The sequence below is a fragment of the Mandrillus leucophaeus genome, unplaced genomic scaffold (assembly GCF_000951045.1).
Source record: "Mandrillus leucophaeus isolate KB7577 unplaced genomic scaffold, Mleu.le_1.0 Scaffold365, whole genome shotgun sequence".
NCBI classification, from domain to species: domain Eukaryota; kingdom Metazoa; phylum Chordata; class Mammalia; order Primates; family Cercopithecidae; genus Mandrillus; species Mandrillus leucophaeus.
The window spans coordinates 2,168,579-2,188,202 of NW_012103865.1; the positions used below are offsets into that span (position 1 = coordinate 2,168,579).

The 19,624-nt window shown below is 37.4% G+C and overlaps 1 protein-coding gene across 2 annotated transcripts in view; it reads right to left on the reverse strand.

The window, feature by feature from the left end:
- TPK1 (thiamin pyrophosphokinase 1) overlaps positions 1–19,624 on the reverse strand; it is a 409,608-nt gene that overhangs the window by 125,642 nt on the left and 264,342 nt on the right. The window contains exon 7 of one of the 2 annotated variants that reach the window (XM_011989928.1): positions 9,505–9,651. The exons of the other annotated variant lie outside the window; for it this stretch is intronic. Coding sequence (XP_011845318.1) covers positions 9,505–9,651 — 147 coding nt within the window. The remainder of the gene's footprint in view (positions 1–9,504; positions 9,652–19,624) is intronic. 2 annotated transcript variants of the gene reach the window in all.

A 19,624-nucleotide genomic window follows, 5' to 3' on the forward strand; every position in this document is an offset into this window, starting at 1 on the left:
CTTAAGTTTACTCCCCATTTGTTCCTTGGATTTCCAAGAGAATTGGTTGGCCTCTACTTCTTCCATAAACAATCTATACTCCCACCAAATTAAACTTTCTAAAATGTCAATCAAAGTCATTCGTTTGATTAAAAAACCCTTAAAACCTGACCTTTATTCTCAATATAGAGACCATCTTCCTGGGGATTCAAGCAAACCCTCATGCTCTAGAGCCTGCTTCCCTCCAGCTGCACCTCCAACAGCTCCCCGTGATCCAGCAGTTTGCTGTTCCCCAAACGTGCCAAGTTCTCTTGTTGCTTTATATTCCTTCCACATTAAATGTCGTTATTCCTTTCTTTGCCTGACTTCTTAGCAGTCTTGAGTTCAGATATCATCTCCATATCACATATGGAGTCTTGATATCATCTCTTAGAAACTATTCAAGTCACCAAAACTGATTCTCCCTCACTCATGGTTGAAAGGAAAGGTCAATGTTCACATATGTTTTCTAACTATTTCCAAGAAGATTGAATGTGGCATTTCCTCCTATACTGCCTTGGAATCACTGAGGGATCACCTTAAGTTTTTGCTGATGGACATCTTCCTATAAATCTTTCTCAGTGAAAGGCTTCTTTAAGGTCAAAGAGCCTGCATGCTGCGTGGGTGAGTGGCAGGTATTAGGGTTGGGGACCACCAGCCCTGTGTCCTGTCTGGGTAAGATGCTTTCTTCCTGCCATCCCCCTAGCTCCCAGTGTTTCCTCACATGTATTTCTGAATTTTAATATTTATTCTGTCTCTTGTACTAAACGGTGAGCAGCAGAATAAAGGCAGTGCCTCTTATTTGTGCACTCTGAGTGCCTACCACAGTGTCTATCGCATCACAGGTGTTTACTGAATGTTTTTGAAGTAATTAAACATGGATAAAACCATAGAGGAAATGTTTCTATGGAGATTTAAAGGGAACACTAGGGCACTTAAAAAATGAGAATTGTATAGCTCTGCAATGTTATTGTCTTATTTCATACTAAAATACAAGGTTTTCCTGCTTACATGTATGAGATTAACACATCCTACAACAGGATAGGTTTTTGTGTTATTTTTATTTTTATTTTTTTTGAGATGGAGTCTTGCTCTGTAGCCCGGGCTGGAGTGCAGTGGCCAGATCTCAGCTCACTGCAAGCTCCGCCTCCCGGGTTTGCGCCATTCTCCTGCCTCAGCCTCCGGAGTAGCTGGGACTACAGGCGCCCGCCACCTCGCCCGGCTAGTTTTTTGTATTTTTAGTAGAGACGGGGTTTCACCGTGTTAGCCAGGATGGTCTCGATCTCCTGACCTCGTGATCCGCCCGTCTCGGCCTCTTATTTTTTTAAATGCCGAGGAGGAGGAAAAAAAGAACACAAAGGAAAGGGGAAAGAAAAGAAGGAGAGAATGAGTATTGAAAATTGTTCCCTAGAAAGCCAGGCAACGCTTGAAGAGGGAAAAGAAGAAGACGCTTAGCGAAGACGTATCTGTGTGTATTGCATGTGTACAAGAATCTGCTGCGCTGGCATGGCAGAGCAAACAAGCCAAAGAAAAGAGAGAGCTAGGCAAGGACACGATTTGAAGGTAAAGAGTATTTCAGCCAGGTGTTGAACCCTGAGTCGCAAAACTTTCCCAGGGCAACGAGCTGAGGTGGGTGTAGGCCAGGTAGGAACAGGTATTCACAATGTGCCTTTTGGAAGATGCAGGGAGGTTGGGAAGGTCACTGTAACAGGCCATTTCTGGTATGAAATGCCTAGTGGTCCTTTTTCAGACTATTATTGCATCAGATCTTTTTCAGTTTCAGTATCAATTACCTACCAAAGCAACACTGCATATAACCTTGGGCAGATCACATGAATGTCTCTGCAATTGCTCATCTATAAAAAGATCTCTAAAGCTTGACACTATTTACACTTTTTAATAGTTTATTATATTTAATAATATATATTTAATAGTTCTGTGATACTATGTAGTTTATACTAGGAATTCTAAAAGGCCAAGCAACAATAAAAATTACATGAAAGATACAGAGGAAGAATAAAATAATAATGATTATTCCAAAGAAGGGAATTAAAACGGGTAATAAATAGTGTGAGATGATTTCAGCCTTGTCTAGAATTGAGAACTCCCTGTCGCCTACTCGAAATCACGCTGAGAATCACTTCTCTGATGTTATCACTGATGAGGTTGTGCTGGACATGTGCACACAAGGGTAGACCGACCCAGACGCCCAGTTCTCAGCAGAAACCATCAGGCATAGCAAATTTATGTCATGAATATTCAGCTTCTTTCTATCAAACCCTCAGCATATTTTATCATATTCATTACCAGCATTACAAATGTATAATGTAAATAATGTTAGGACATTATATAGTAAATAATTGATCTGGTGAAAGAGAAAAAAAAAAAGCAGCAGTAAAGCATGACTAAAATGATGAGGAAGAAATATTTACAACAGATTTGCAAGTTTGCTCAAGTGAGACAAAAACTGACAGAAGTCTGCTCTGTGCCACCTTCTCCGGTATCAGATACTGGAATCCTGAGCGGGAATCACCGAGCAAGGTTTAGGATAATGCAAAAGCCATGCCTTATTAACTCTTGGACATCTCATTTCTTGGTTATAAATCCTATTAACTTGTATTACAAACTGCCATAAAACTTGGAGATAGAAGATAATTTATGCTCAGTGTACAGAAGTGAATGTTTCTGTCCTCCTGAGACGCACAGGACCAGAAAATGAGATAGCATATATGTGAAACCAGGAGCCACCCACACTCCGCACAGGTAGCATGATACACATGGCGCTGAGCGCCTGACTCTTCAGCAAGAAGATGGCCTAACTCGTGACTGACATCAGCCACGTTTCGTGTCTGAAATGTCTGTCATCTATTTCATAGCATCCCCTCCTCACAAAAGGTGATGATGTCTTATCAAGAACACACTTTTGGAAGTAAAAGAGGGATGTTTATTTTAAGGAAGGGACTATTTTGGATTCGATTTTGAATTTTCTATTTTTCAAATGGCAAATTGAACATTCCTACAGAGTAAATGCTACCTACCAGGGTTTTCACTCAGAATGACATTGACCCGTAGTAAGTGAAATATGCCAAAAATACAATATGAAAAACCTTACATGCTAAAAAAACAACCAGCTAAAAAAATTCCAAACGTCTTCCCGTATTCATTTTGAACTGGAACTACCTCACTGTATCCTTGTTTTAAAACTCAATTTATAACCAATAAAAATACATCACAGAGAGGGGACTGAAAAGAGAACACAAACTTTAGACTGAAACAAACTATACACTTTAAGTGAATTGCTACTAGGACATATAGGTCAGTCCCAAATGACGAATCTTAATGAATGGAAGATAATTACTTATTTGCACAACCTAGTCTCATGAGTGTCTCACATGTAAACACTCCAAAAGAAATACAGAACATCACAGAAAGTCTAAGATGATATGAGGATAGATTTTTTTAAAAAAAGATCAAGAAAAGCGCATTCTGGTTCCAGGGACTAGGACTATTCTAGCCAATTAAAATTAGTGTAGCAGATATAACACAAGCTCTCTTACCAAGTTACCAGACTAAAAAAATTATCAGATAAACAGTTGCTATAAGATGACTTATTCCTCCTATTATTATCTTTAATTTCAGATCATCTAATTGAAAAAAAATTCTAGAACACACTAGGCTCAAATCTAACACTCATAATAATTACCATTTATATTGAATCTTTACCACTTTTAATATACTTCAGCAAAGCTTAATGGTAAATCATTTAGTCTGCTTAAATGATGAAAGATTATTGTTAGATGTAAATTTTATTATGAAACTTCAGAAAGTCATTTTTCTTTAAGGATACAGCAATAAGATGAGGTATACCCTTAAAGTGCATCCAAGATTTATCTTACTTGAAAATAATATCATAGGGGGAAAAAATATATGTGTGTGTGTGTGTGTGCGTGTATGTGTAGGTACATATATGTACACATATACACACACACACACACAAAAATTTATATATACACATACACACACACCAATCGGCCATCAGTTACACACTGTTTATGGATAATTACCAGCCTATGGGCCGTGACTTTTTTCAAGAGTTTATTATTTGCATCTTAGTCCATTAACCCCATTAAGGAGGAAATGTAGTATTGTGGAAAAAGTGCTGAGACAAAACACTTCACTGTGTGACCATATTATCCTGCTTTTCTCCCAGTATTGTTATAAGGCTCAGATAAGATGCTTCTTGTAAAAGTATCAGTATTATCTTCCTCCTCAACAATTGTATGTTAACTTTAATTAAAAAAAATACATTAAAAAATTTAAAGTTTTGTTTTGTTTTGTTTTGTTTTGAGACAGATTCTCGCTCTGTCACCCAGGCTGGAGTGCAGTGGCGCGATCTCGGCTCACTGTAACCTCCACCTCCCGGGTTTACGCCATTCTCCTGCCTCAGCCTCCTGAGTAGCTGGGATTACAGGCGCCCGCCACCGCGCCCAGCTAATTTTTTGTATTTTTAGTAGAGACGAGGTTTCAACGTGTTACCCAGCATGGTCTCGATTTCCTGACCTCGTGATCTGCCCGCCTCAGCCTCCCAAAGTGCTGGGATTACAGGTGTGAGCCACCGCGCCAGGCCAAAAATTTTAAGTTTTAAAGTCATTCTTTATTTGGTGCTAAAGCATACGAGACATTTTCTTAAGTCTACTTTCGCAATATTTTTAAATGATTTCAGTTTAAATTGATAACATTTCTCCTGCCTGTCCTGACTGTGATTGTATGTTCTAAAAACAATGAACAGTCTGCTGTAGATGTCCATTCTGAATACGTTCCCCAAAGTATGCACGCCATGTAAGATACATCAGTGCATGTATCACATATATTAATAACACCGTTATATGAAGTAATACCTGACAGAGCCAGTTCAGCCCCAATGGTGCAAGTCTTATTTCTAGGATGTAGAATGCTTCTGTGCAGTAATTTTACAGTAGTTTTTTTTTTTTTTTTTTTGGAGACGAAGTTTTGCTCTTATTGCGCAGGCTAGAATGCAGTGGTGCAATCTCAGCTCACTGCAACCTCCACCTCCCGGGTTCAAGCAATTCTCCTGCCTCAGCCTTCTGAGTAGCTGGCATTACAGGCACGCACCACCATGCCTGTCTAATTTTGTATTTTTTAGAGACGGAGTTTCACTACATTGGTAAGGCTAGTCTTAAACTACCAACTTCAGGTGATCGGCCCGTGTCGGCCTCCCAAAGTGCTGGGATTATAGGCATGAGCCACCACGCCCGGTCTATAGGAGTTTTTAACTGATTTTTAGTATTAATCCCATTCACAGGTATACAATTAAAACTTGTTACCAGTACGGTGGATCACATGAGATCCATCCATACCTTAAATCCCCAAACATATTCACTTCAATATATGATTTTGTGTTACTAATTTTCTTGCTATTTTCTTACTAAGAATGACAGAAGAGCAGAGAGTCAGGCTGTGTCTCGAGAAAGAACTCCCTAGAACAGAGTGGCCAAGATGAGCAAAGGCTGAACTGCTAACCCCATAGGTGGAAGCCTGTGCCTGCCATTGTCACTACTTTAAAGAACAGAGAGTGTCATCTTGCATGAGCTTTTTGCACCACACTATGTAATAATTACTTCATTAGGATAAGGTAATTTTATAGTTATTCCAATGACACAAAATCAAAATTATCACACAGAGAATCTACATTGCATTATACTTGGGGATTTGGCTACACAGGTACTCTTAACATGTTTACCACTTTAGAGAACTGAGGATTCTGCCTTAATAACTGAAGCCTAACACACTGGATGTTACATTCCTATAAGTTAGGTAGGGTCATGATTCCAGAATTTCTTTCAAGATATCCGTGGCTGGCAGTTTGAGAGAGACTTGCTTTGTACGTCAGTGTTTCCTCTTCCTGGGCCCACAAGCTTCAGTTCCTAGACGGCCTTTGCAGTTGGGCTGGGGCAGCAGAACTTCACTCCCACAGAAGGTGACACAGGTCACAGGCAGGCCTGGCCTTTAAGAAATGTGGTGCCACATTCTAGCAATCAGTTTCCCTGCTTCAGCAATGTGTTCCAGTTAGCTTAGATATACAATGTGGGATCCCTCTCAAGCCACATCAGATATTCTATTAATAAGAAAAAAAAAACAAAACTTAATAAACCTAATTTTGGATAAGCCTCTCAGATCTGGAGTTGTTCATTACTGCAACATAAACAGGTGGGGGTAACTGAGGTATAGAGGCAATATGATAGATTAGTGCTCTGGCCAACTGAAGACAATAAAAATACTAAAAATAAATAAATAAATAAATATAAATAAAAGAATCTTCTAAAATGCATCAAATGTATCTTTCTTAAAAAAAGAATTCTAGGAGGCAGAGGCTGCTGTGAGCCGAGATCACGCCACTGCACTCCAGCCTGGGCAACGGAGGGATACTGTGTCTCTAAAGAAAAAAAAGAAAAGAAAAAAGAAAAAAGAATTTTGCCCAGAAGCCAAAAACTACGTTTTGATATAAAAAGAAGGCCAAGGCTAATTTTCATCTGGAGAGTGTTTAGCAAATCAGATAAACCCGAACTTCAGTTTCTAAAGCCCCCAAGTATGGAAGGTTGTCAGAAGCCAAAGCCCAAGGCCTGCCCAAGGTGGACATCTCAAAGGATGCTGCACCACGTAAAGCCGAGATCCGAAATATCAAGATGAATGTAAGGAACACTCCCACTGGACTGCTAGGAAAAGTGGACAGCCAAACCTTGGCACTCCATAGCTGAGAAGATGAAAAAAGTCTCCCCTGAGCATTTGTAACCAGACATCAATTTCTCAGCAGTGTTACATTCAGAATCTGCACGGACAATGTGGTCCAAAAAAGCCTCAGACAAAATGTCCTAAGTAGTTGGTGCTCCCACAGAACTGGGCTACAAGTCCACTCAGCAGCCAGGCAAAAGTAAATGTAAATTCTCCCTGGATTTACTTTTAACTCACGCCTCAAACAATTCCCACACTTACTTAAAGTTCTCAGAAATGTGAGGTCCCGGCCCAAAATCATAAAACAGAGAAGGAACTGAGGTCACAAAATATGAAAGCAAAAGTGAACATAAAAGGCAGCTGGCTTACATTAGAATTATTCTAGACTATAAAACCGGTTTGATAATTATGTTTTCAGAAAGAGCCCCTTGAAAACGTGAGTAAAGGGCACGCATGTAAGAAAGAATACTCGTGGCAGGAATTAAAAACGCGGAGGGTGGGTCTAGCGGCAGATAGGAAGAGCGGAAGCGGGACAGTGAACAGAACACAGAGGTAGTGAAGAACTTCAGAATGCAGCCCAGAGAGATTAAGACATAGAAAATATGAAAGTGCTGAGATGTATACGATACAAGTAGAGGATCTTAAATACATGTAATAGGAGGTACAGAAGAAAAGAGAAGGAGAATAGGGCACTATTTGAAAACATAATGGTTGAGGGTTTTCCAGAAATGATGACAGACAACAATCTGTAGATGGAAGGAAATCCAATGAATCCCAAGCCAAATGTATTTCAGAAAGTTCATAATTATACCAATTATAGGGAAAATACAGAAACCCAAAACAGTAAAAATACCTTAACGTAGAAGTCATATTTTAGATGTAGCTTTTTCTATCAGTGAATCTGCCAATTATAATTTTAAAAAGTATTGTACTACATCTTTAACTAGTAATATATTGACCAGCGCATTTATACAGAGACAAGTTATGACTGAATACCTGAGCAGTCATACCATCAATTCAATGCAATATAACAAAGCTCAATGCTTCACAATAGTAGTAAGTTTCAAACTTCAGAAACTGTTGGGAATCTATGGGTATTTAACCAACGTATAATTTGATAAGAAATCTAAAAAGCATATCTGTACTGCTAACCAAAATTTTTAATGACTTTCCAAAACCTATGGCAAAAGGAAGTTCACATTCCATTGTGTGGAATTTAAAGTTCTTCACAATCAGTATCCCAATTAGTTTTCTCGTCTTATCTTCTGGCATTTTTCCATCCACACCCCATATTTTAGCTGCACAGAATTACCTGCAAATCCTCTAACATATCCTGCATCTCCATGTTTCTTTTCTGGCTCCTCTTGAATTAAGTAACTTTCCCATCATCTTCCACAGCAAGAATCTAGTCATCCTTGAATATTCTGTTGAATTGTAAGCTCAGTAGAAGGTATGTTGCATGAAAGGATTTCTGTTTATATTGTTAACTGCTCTATCCCTAGAAAGGAGCCTGGCAAATAGCAGGCACTCAGTAAATGTTTGTTGAAGTAATTGAGTGAAGACAACATGAATGCCTCTGTGAAGACTTTTCTTACTACACACATGCCCCAGTTTTCTATTATTTCATTTTTTGGTACTAATCTTTCAACACTGCATTATGATTACATTTGTATAAACGGATCTTTCATTACACTTAATCTGGAGAGCAAAGATCATATGCAACTCTTTATTTTTATCCTTCATTGCCATGCAGTGCAACAAATACGCAGAAGGCAGTCTGTAACTGTTGACTAAATAAATGGATAGTATTGTTTGAAATCTGAATTCTTCTCCTCTACTTTTATCCAGAAAGCAACATGGCTGAGACACACAAAGAGCCAGGAAAAAAAAAATGCAAAACTGGCTAAAGAATAGTAAGCATGCACTAAACCCACCCTATTAACCTAGTAACCAAACCACAATTTCTAGTAATGCCACACTACAGATGGTAGGTAGGGTAGAAGCAAAACTGTAAGCAGTAGACTACAATGAGAGGCAAACATGGAAAGATTTGTCCACTATCTTCAAAAAAAAAAAAAAAAAACAGAAACAAAAAGTTACCAAATCATATTTTTAAACTGAAATCCACCAATAAAGCTCATAAAATGTGTTTGTTTAGTGAGAATTCTGTTCTATGCACTACACTGACAGAAAATGTCATTAATGTTTATTGTTGGAAATGAAAGACATCATTAGAAATTATTCTGAGACATAGAAACTAATCACCAGGCAACTTATGAATAGTAAAAGCTCAAGATTGTCTTCTAAGTGGCCTAATGAAATCAAACCCAGTTTCCAATTATATCCAATTATAATGACAACACTCAAAATACATAAGAATTACATTAGCAGCATTTGCCAAGCCTTGTGTTTCCCCTATTGAGGTTTTTCTCAAATGTCATTCACATTCAGCTGTTCAAAACGCAAAAGTGCTCAACTTAATTCTTAGTCGATTTAGAGTTGCAACATTTTATCTTGTTTTCTAGACATAACAAAATTTAAACTTTCAGGATTCTCCTCCACATTTTTGCTGGTCAGTGACCTGAGGCAAAACTAAAGTGGCCACAAGAAAGCACACATGATCAGTTCCACTCGCAGTTCAAAGACCCAAGCACGGCCAATGTTTTCTCCTAGTCTACTCAAGTGGTAGAAGCTTTGTGAAGGGAAGGGCTCACACTATATTCTCTTTTGACTTACTGGTTGGAGCAGGTAGATCAGTGATTCCTCTTGGATTATTATAACTGGAAAAGGAGTGATGTGAGTCGCTCGGAACAAGGTATTCACAGATGCCATAATCTGGTCAAAACGCCCAGCGAGGCCTCCCAGTGTCACGATCACATCAACCTAAGCAAGGAAGGTAAAACCGGGAGTCACATATAGTCACATATAAAAAATAAGCAAAAATACAGAATATTGGTGTTTATGTTTTAAAATAATACATTAAAAAGGCTTAATGTGTGATCCATAAAGATGGCGTGAGTTTAGAATAATAACCTGTTAACCAAGCACCAACAGAACCTCTTCAGTTCCCAGAGAAATAAGTGGTATCAGGTCATGAAGCCAAATGTTGTTTCTCTGGTTCAATGGTTATACCAGGGATTTTGCAAAGTGCTTTACATACAAGATGTTCAAGAGTTTGACGAATGAATAAGTGAAGATATTGCAAGAAAAGACTCATTAGCCTAAGGAAGAAATAGATAATTGCCATACTGTGGGAATGTATACTTCAAAATGGGATTCCATAACAACACTAAAAGTAAATTACAGAGAAGAACCAAGTTCTGAAATGAGTTTCCTATTTGTGACCTTATCAGAATGTAAGAAGAATGGGAATTTTTACTAAGGGTAACATGCTTCACATTAAGCTTAAAATATTTTAAGACAGTCAAACCAGTAACTAAGAGTATAACTGGATTGTTTGTAACACAAAGGGTAAATGCTTCGGGGGATGGATAACCCAGTTTCCATGATGTGATTATATAACGTTGCGTGCCTGTACTAAAATATCTGTGTGTTCCCCAGAAATATACCCACCTAATATGTACTCAGGAACATCAAAAGTTAAAAATCAAAGAAACCAGGCAGGCTGGGTGCAGTGGCTCACACCTGTAATCTCAGCACTTTGGGAGACTGAGGCAGGCAAATTGCAAGGTCAAGAGATCGAGATCATCCTGGCCAACATGATGAAACCCCGTCTCTACTAAAAATATAAAAATTAGCTGGGCCCAAGTGGTGGTGTGCACCTGTAGTCCCAGCTACTGGGGAGGCTGAGGCAGGAGAATCATTTGAACCCAGGAGGCAGAGGTTGTGGTGAGCCAAGAATGCACCATTGCACTCCAGCCTGGGTGACAGAGTGAGACTATGTCTCACAAAAAAAAAAAAAGAAAAGAAAAAAGAAAGAAAAAGAAAAAAAGAAACAGAAACCAGACAAACCATACATCTAAAGGATCTATTATTCTCCTCAGAGATCTTTTTAGAATTCAAAGAATTAGGTTTTGTGGCTCAGAAAGACCATGTAATCTAGGAAGTACGTATTACTCCAAATACACAGGCAATGTCCAGGACATCTGTTAATATTCAGAGGAAAGAGTTAACTTGTAAGCAATTAGACATAGACTTATCAAAGGGATGGCTTCTGTTTGTGATATCAAGTTAGGTAAATCATTTCTATTTATGTTTTGGAGGCCTTATTAAGAAGGCCTCTATAGACCACTTGGGAAAGGCCCGGAGATTATTTATGACTTCAGGAAAACTAGAGCATTTGCTTTAAACTGAAGAGAAATACATAAATAAGAAATTGTATATGAAATATAGAGAAAGTTCTAAGGCTGCAGTAAAAAGCTCATGGCATATTCCTATCCACATAATCCTAAATTCATATCAGAAGCAAGGCCTGATAAAAGTTTATTCACTATACAGAATCTGAAATCCCCTTTTTAGGTTCTCAATTTTTCATTACTGTACGCTAAGCCTTGAGGGATCCCATAACCTTTAAGACTGAAATTTAATCCCCATCTTCTACAATGGGATATCATGATGAATAACCAGTATCTGTAAATCAATCATTAAAATTTTCAGAAGAAAGCAGCAGCAAGATTACCTCTCATCACTACTCATTTTCCCTACAGGAAGTATTTAGCGAGATTGATGAAAAACACGAGGATCAATGCAAGCTGCAGGTGGGACAGAAAAGGAATTGGCTTTGGATCATTTTTGCAGTTCTCTAGTTCTGGCTGGAAGTAGGACATCCGATATTCACAGAGATATCAGAAAGACCACAGAGTGTACAATCTAAAAGAGACCATTTATAGACTGCAAGTGTGTCTTTTCTGTGTGAACCCAAACCCCTGTGCATTTATTTCTAACATCACCCAGTCATACTTCGTTATAAACATTGACATATTTGTGAATCTCTCCTTCTAGAGGAGGCCTATGAAACACAGCTACTAGCACAGTGTTTGCAACAGAGTAGACAACAGGTGTTTACTGAGCTTCCCTTGAGCATATAAATACTCAGGAAAAACTGAGTAAATAACCAGAGAGGCAAGAAGCTAATTATTAGGCTGAGTTAACATCACCTAACTCCTACAAAATAGTACTTTCTTACTTGGAAATGATTCCAACAGGTAGTAGCTTTGGAAAAAACAAACACGTCATATTTATTAGCTCAGATATACATCTGATGCTTTTATAAGCTTCATTTACAAGCTAATGACAAGAAAAACTAACCAATGTTTGTGGATTATTTACCATGTGCTAGGAAATATCCTAAACACTTAGGATATATCAGCAAAGAACACATAAGCCCCTGCCTTCATGGAGTTAATATTCAAATGAAGGATAATATACACTTGATAAAAAGGTTTTTTTATAGGAATATATAAGTTAGAATGTGAAAAAAGGTGGTAAATGCTAAAAAAGAATAATAGAGTAGAGAAAGGAAGATAAAAAATGGTTGGGGGGAATGTTTCAACTTTAAATAAGACAGCTACAGTAGGCTGCATTGGAAAAGTAATAAAGTAGACAAAGACTTGAAAGAAGTTGAGGGAATTAGCCACATATGTGGATACATGGGGCAGGACAACAGGGGGCAGGACGATGTTCCAGAGAACAGACTATAGTAATATAGGGACAATGTTACATGGCTACAGGCATTGGCAAAGAGCTTTAGGAGTTAAGTTGCTAGAGCAAAATGAAAAATTAGTAGAAGTAGGAAAAATCAGAGTAAAATGCAAGTGTTAGATTTGTATAGAGCTTTGTTAAGTCATTGTAAAATCCTTGGTTTTTATTAACATTAAGTGGGGGGCCATTCTGGGCTGAGGGTTGATATGATCTATGTATTTTAAAATGTCACCATGCGGAGTGTGTTGAGAATAAACTGAAAAGGCAAGAAGTCAGGAGATAAAAAGAGATTACATTATAGTAATACAGATAAGAGATAAGTTTGCTACCCTTTATTACTGCATCAAACATGAATACCCAAGGCATCTACATAGCAAAACTCAGTGGTCAATTCCCAGTCCTTTTATTACTTAATCCTTCAGCAATATCTGACAAGTGAAAAAAAGTAAGGATTGCTTAAGAGACGTATGTGACACTATCAAGTATAACAACTTACACATTATTAGTGTACTAGAAGAACAAGAGAAAGAGAAAAGAACAGAAAATACATTCGAAGAAATAATGGCAGAAAACATCCCCAGCCTGGGGAAGGAAATAGAAAGCAAATCCAAGAAGCCTATGATAAATCAAATAAGATAAATCCAAAAAAGACCCACACCAAGACACATCATAATCAAAATGTCAAAAGTTAGGGTGTTGAAAGCAGCAAGGAAAAAGTGAATTGTCACATGTAAACGAATCTCCATAAACGTATCAGTGTATTTCTCAGCAGAAATCTTGCAGGCCAGAAGGGAGTTAAATCATATATTCAAAATCCTGAAGGGGGTTGGGGGTTGTTCTGTCAAGCAAGACTACTACTCCCAGCAATCCTGTCTTTTGAAAATGAAGAGGTAGTAAACACTCAGACAAACAAAAACTGAGAGAGTTTATCACCACTAGACTTGTCTTATAAGAAATGCCAAAGGGAGTTCTTCGAGCAGAAGAAGAGGACACTAATTAGTAACATTAAATATATGAAAGTATAAAACTTTAAGTATAAAAGCAAGTCTACTGTCAAATCCAATACACTCTAACACTGAAACAGTGCTGGGTAAACAATTATACCTCCAGTATAAAGGATAAAAGGCAAAATTACTAAAAACAAAACTACAGCTTTAATAATTTTTCAAGTGATTATGTATTATAAAAAACATAAACCAAGACATTAAAAACATAAAATGTGGGAAGTAGAAGAGTAAATGTGTAGTGGGTGTATGGGATCAAAATTAAGCTGTTATCAATTTGAAATAGCCAGTTTTAAGTATGTGTTATGTAAGCCTCAGGGTAACCACAAAGCAAAATCCACTAAGAGACACACAAAAGATAAGAAGAAAAGATCTAAATCATACTACTACAGGGAGCCGTCCATCAAACCACAAAGGAAGAACGCCAGTGGAAAAAAAGAACAGAAGATCTAAAAAACAACTGCTCTACAGAAAACAATGAACAAAATGGCACTAGTAAGTCTGCACCTATCAATAATTATATAAATGTAAATGGATAAACTTTTCCAGTCAAAAAGCATAGAGTGGTTGAATATACTGTTGTAAAGACTCAACATGGAATGGCTTTTTTATTCCTTCATTTTCAGTCTATGAGTGTCCTTTAAAGATTTGCTTTACTTTAAAGGACACTCATAGGCTGAAGGTGAAGGAATAAAAAAGACATTCCATGAAAATGGAAACAAAAAGAATGCAGGGGCAGCTATACATAATACAAACAAAATAGACTTTAGGTAGAAACAGTAAAAATAGACAAAGAAGATTCTTATATACTGACAAAGGGATCAGTTCATCAAGAGGATATGACAATTGTAAATATATGTCCACCCAACGTTGGAGCACCTAAATATATAAAGTAAACATTAAAAGATCTGAAAGGAGACAAAGACTTCAACACAATAATAGTAGGAGATTTCAATACCCCGCTTTAAACATTAGACAGGTCATCCAGACAGAAAATCAATAAGAAAACACCGGACTTGAACTGTACTTTTAAGTACCACAAATGGACCCAAAAGACATACCCAGAACATTCTATCCAACAGCAACAGAAGACATACTCTTCTTAAGTGCACAAGGAACATTCTCCAGAATAGATCATATGTTAGGTCATGGAACAAGTCTAACAAATTTAAGAAGATAAAAATCATATTAAGTATCTTCAACATAGTCCTGAAAGTCCTAGCCAGAGCAATTAGCCAAGAGAAAGAAATAAGCATCTAAACAGGAAAGGATGAAGTGAAATTATATCTGTTTGTTGATGTCATGATCTTATTAATATATACAGAAAATCCTAAAGAAGCTACCAAAAAATGGTTGAAACTGACAAATTCAGTAAAGTTGTAGGGTGCAAAATAAAAAATCAGTAGTTTCTATATAGTAACAATGAACTGTCTGAAAAAGAAGTGAAGAAAACAATCCCATTAATAATAGGATCAAAAAAATATTTAGGAGTAAATTTAACCAAATTTTAAGTGAAAGATCTGAATACTAAAAACTATAAAACGTTAATTAAAAAATTAAAGATGACACAAATAAATGAAAAGATATCCCATGTTCTTCAATTGGAAGAATATTGTTAAAATGTCCATATTACTCACAATGCTACAGATTCAATGCAATCCCTATAAAAATTACAATGTAGTTCTTCACAGAAATAGAAAAAAACATTCATAAAATTCATATGGAGTCATAAAAGACACCAAATAGACAAAGCAATCTTCAATAAAAAGAAGAAAGCTGGAGATATCATACTACCAGATTTCAAAATATATTACAATGCTATAGTAATCAAAACAGCATGATACTGACAGAAAAAGATACATCAACCAATGGAATAGGATAGGGAGCTCCAAAATAAACCCACACATCTATGGTCAATTGATTTTCAACAAAATTGTGAAGAACACACATTGAAGAAAGTGTAGTCTCTTCAATAAATGATGTTGGGAAAACTAGATATCTACGTACGAAAGAAAGAAATTGGAGGCCAGGCATGGTAGTGCATGCTTGTAATCCCAGAACTTATTGAGGCCAAAGCAAGAGGACTGCTTGAGGCCAGGAGTTCAAGACTAGCCTAGGCAACGTAGCAAGACTCCCATCTCTGCCAAAAAAAAAATTAAAAATAAATAAATAAAAGGTAAAAGGTAAAAAAAAAATAGCTTTCCATGGTGGCATGCATCTGTAGTCCTAGTTACTTGGGAAGCTGAGGCAGAAGGATCGCTTGAGTCTGGGAGTTGTTTGGGTCCTTACCTCACCCCTTATGAAATAATCAACTCAAAATGTATGAAGGATTTACATATACGAGCAGAAACCATAAAACATAAGAAGAAAACATGGAGAAAAAGCTCTAAGACTGACATCGTTCTGGGTAGAAACTTCTTAGATAATGACCCCAAAATCACAAGTAACAAGGGCTAAAATAGACAAATGGGATTGGTTCAAACTAAAAGACACCTGCACAGTGATAGAAACAATTAATAAAGGAGGCACCCATCAGCTGGGAGAAAATATTTGCAAATCATACATCAGATAAGGGGCTACTATTCAAAATATACAAGAAACTCAGACTACTCTGTAACAAGGTAACAAATAACCCTTTTAAAAAATAATACTTATTATTTTATCACGAGGTCAGGAGATCGAGACCATCCTGGCTAACAGGGTGAAACCCCGTCTCTACTAAAAAAATACAAAAAGCTAGCCGGGCGAGGTGGCGGGCGCCTGCAGTCTCAGCTACTCGGGAGGCTGAGGCAGGAGAATGGCGTGAACCCGGGAGGCGGAGCTTGCAGTGAGCTGAGATCCGGCCACTGCATTCCAGCCTGGGCGACAGAGCGAGACTCCATCTCAAAAAAAAAAAAAACTTATTATTTTTTATTATTATACTTTAAGTTCTAGGGTACATGTGCACAACGTACAGGTTTGTTACATATGTATGCATGTGCCATGTTGGTGTGCTGCACCCATTAACTCATGATTTACATTAGGTATATCTCCCAATGCTATCACTCCCCCCTCCCTCACCCCCCCAACAGGCCCCGGTGTGTGATGTTCCCCTTCCTGTGTCCAAGTGTTCTCATTGTTCAATTCCCACCAATCAGTGAGAACATGTGGTGTTTAGTTTTTTGTCCCTGAGACAGTTTGCTCAGAATGATGGTTTCCAGTTTCATCCATGTCCTTACAAAGGACATGAACTCATCTTTTTATATGGCTGCATAGTATTCCATGGTGTATATATGCCACATTTTAACCCTTTTAAAATATAGGCAAAGGATTTAAAGACATTTCTCAAAAGAAGACATAGAAATGGCCAACAGATATGTGAAGAAATGCTCATCATGGTCTAATCATCAGATGAATGCAAATTAAAACCACAATGAATTATTACCTCACAACTTTTAGATTGGCTATTATCAAAGAGTTGAAAGATAAGTGTTGGTGAAGATGTGGGGAAAAGGGAACCCTTATACATACACTTTTGGTGGTTTTACAAATTAGTAGAGCTATGTAAAGAAATGTATAGAATTTCCTCTAAAAACTGAAAATAGAATCACAATACGATCCAGCAATCCCACTACTGGGACATACCCAAAGTAATGGAAACCAGTATGCTGAAGAGATATCTGCATTCCTACATTCACTGCAGCATTATTCACAATCATCAAGATGTGGAAATAACCCAAGTACCTACCAAATGGGTTAAAAACTGTGGTATATATAAATAATGGAATATGATTTAGCCTTTTTAAAAAAACTAGGAAATTCTATCATTTGTGACGCGGATGAACCTATACAAGCCAGAAACAAACAAATACTGTCTGATCTCATATGTGGAATCTATAAAAGTCAAACTCATAGAAGTAGAATGTAAAATGGTAATTATCAGGGGCTGGTGGATGGAGGAAAAACAGACATTGGTCAATGAGTACAAAGTTACAGTTAGAAGAAATAAGGTCTGGTGTTCTATTGCACAGCACAGTGATGACAGTTAATAATGTATTATATATTTCAAAATAGCTAAAAGTGAGGATTTTCAATGTTCTCACCACAAAGAAATGATAAACACTTAAAGTGATGGATATTCACATTATCCTGATTTGATCACTCCACAATGTATATACAGGTATCAAAACATCACGCTGTACCCCATAAACATATGCAGTCAGTTAAAAATTTAAAACATATTGGGAGGCCGAGGCGGGCGGATCACGAGGTCAGGAGATCGAGACCATCCTGGCTAACACGGTGAAACCCCGTCTCTGCTAAAAATACAAAAAAATTAGCCGGGTGTGGTGGCAGGCGCCTGTAGTCCCAGCTTCTAGGGAGGCTGAGGCAGGAGAATGGCGTGAACCCGGGAGGCAGAGCTTGCAGTGAGCCGAGATCGCACCACTGCACCCCAGCCTGGGCGACAGAGTGAGACTCTGTCTCAAAAAAAAAAAAAAAAAAAATTTAAAACATATTTGGCGCACATACACAAAGGTACTCAGCACATACCTATTATGCCATATTTTAAATATATGAAATGTAAAATATCAATTTCTGACTGCTTTCCATATATTTCCTACTCTAAAGTCAGGATGTTTTCCACGGACCTTTTTGTTTACAAGATGACTGGGAGGGGAATAAAGGTAGCCTGTGGTTTTCATATGCAATCCCATCTAGCGAAAAGAACCTTGAATCCCTGGATTAAAACATTGGAGGTCTAGTTATAGCACTGTATGCTACTTAAGTAGCCATGAACCACATATATGTAACATAACCTCCTTGTGATCTGGGTCACTCATCTGTAAAGGTAGGGGATGCACTAAATTCATTATCACATTTTTCAAGATTTGTTTCACTTATAAGTCCATACAAGGTTCTCTGTTTGCTACCACAATCAGTTAAATAGTCATAGTATGTATTTAGTTTAGAAAATAAATGCAAAACTCAGCTTTGCATTATTTACCTTAATAGAATCATGACAAGACTGGTTGACGGACATACAGCACCAAAAGAGAAGTAATTTCATTTTTCTATTATAGCAGTAAAAATCTTTCAGTAAACAAATGACAAGTTTTACTCCATTTGTCCTCTAAAAGACTTAGAGACAGTATGAATGAAATCTACAGCAGGCACAGTGGCTGTCAGCATATTTTAATTACATTTACTTTTCATAAATTGAATTCTAGAAATGCATAAATGGACAATTTCTTTGTGGCTCTCCCTGATAGATAGGGTGATCATACAATTTAATGTACAAACTGAGACACTTTTGAAAGTAAAAAGGGGACATTATAAATAAATTACACCAAGAATACGGGCATAAACTGGAACTATCCCATGTAAACCAAGGCATATGTTTACCCTACTGTCTGAGAGCTGCAACTAACGTTAGCATAGCCAACTTAACAAAATTAAACACTAGGGTAGAAAAAATTTAGATTACGCTTAATAAGCTTCCTTTAACTCTCAAAGATGTGTGCTGCACTCTAGTGAGGCTTCAATAGAATAATGAAATTCTTGGTTTGTTTGATCCTATAATTTGAAGATGGAAGAGCCAATTCAGGGTTTGCAGGAATGAGTGGGATCAAGATAGAGCAAGAACAAATAATTTGACTAAAAAACAAGCAATACTAAAACATGTTTTAGTAAGCCGATAAAATAATTCTACTGATTAATACGAAGCTCAATGAAAAACCAGAGAGAAAGTAAAGAACTCGTATTTTATAGCACCAACGTATGTTATATGAACAAACACAGGATATATCTTGTTGCATCTTGTCAAGCTATGGAAGCACTACTACAGGGATCCTGTTTCCATTTCCAGCAGGCTACATTATAACGGAAGGTCTAGTTTAGTGTAAGCATGTTTGGGTGAGATAGAAATAATGTCTCTTGCCATGGCAAAATTTTCAGGCTTCCATTCACAGATAAGAAATCCAAGGAAATTCTAGATTTTTCTCAAATAATTCTTATTTCATCATCCCTGTCACAGCCTTCATTCAGAAATCATAATTCTCACATGGATAAATCCACTGGCCTTCTTATTTACAATGCTGCCTCTATAACCAAGGAGTCCTTCAATTGGTTATGACAGTAAGTTTTCCAAATATTAAATCTGAGCTTGCCAATGTTCTGCTTCAAGTTAGGTATTGGTGCTGGGCGCAGTGGCT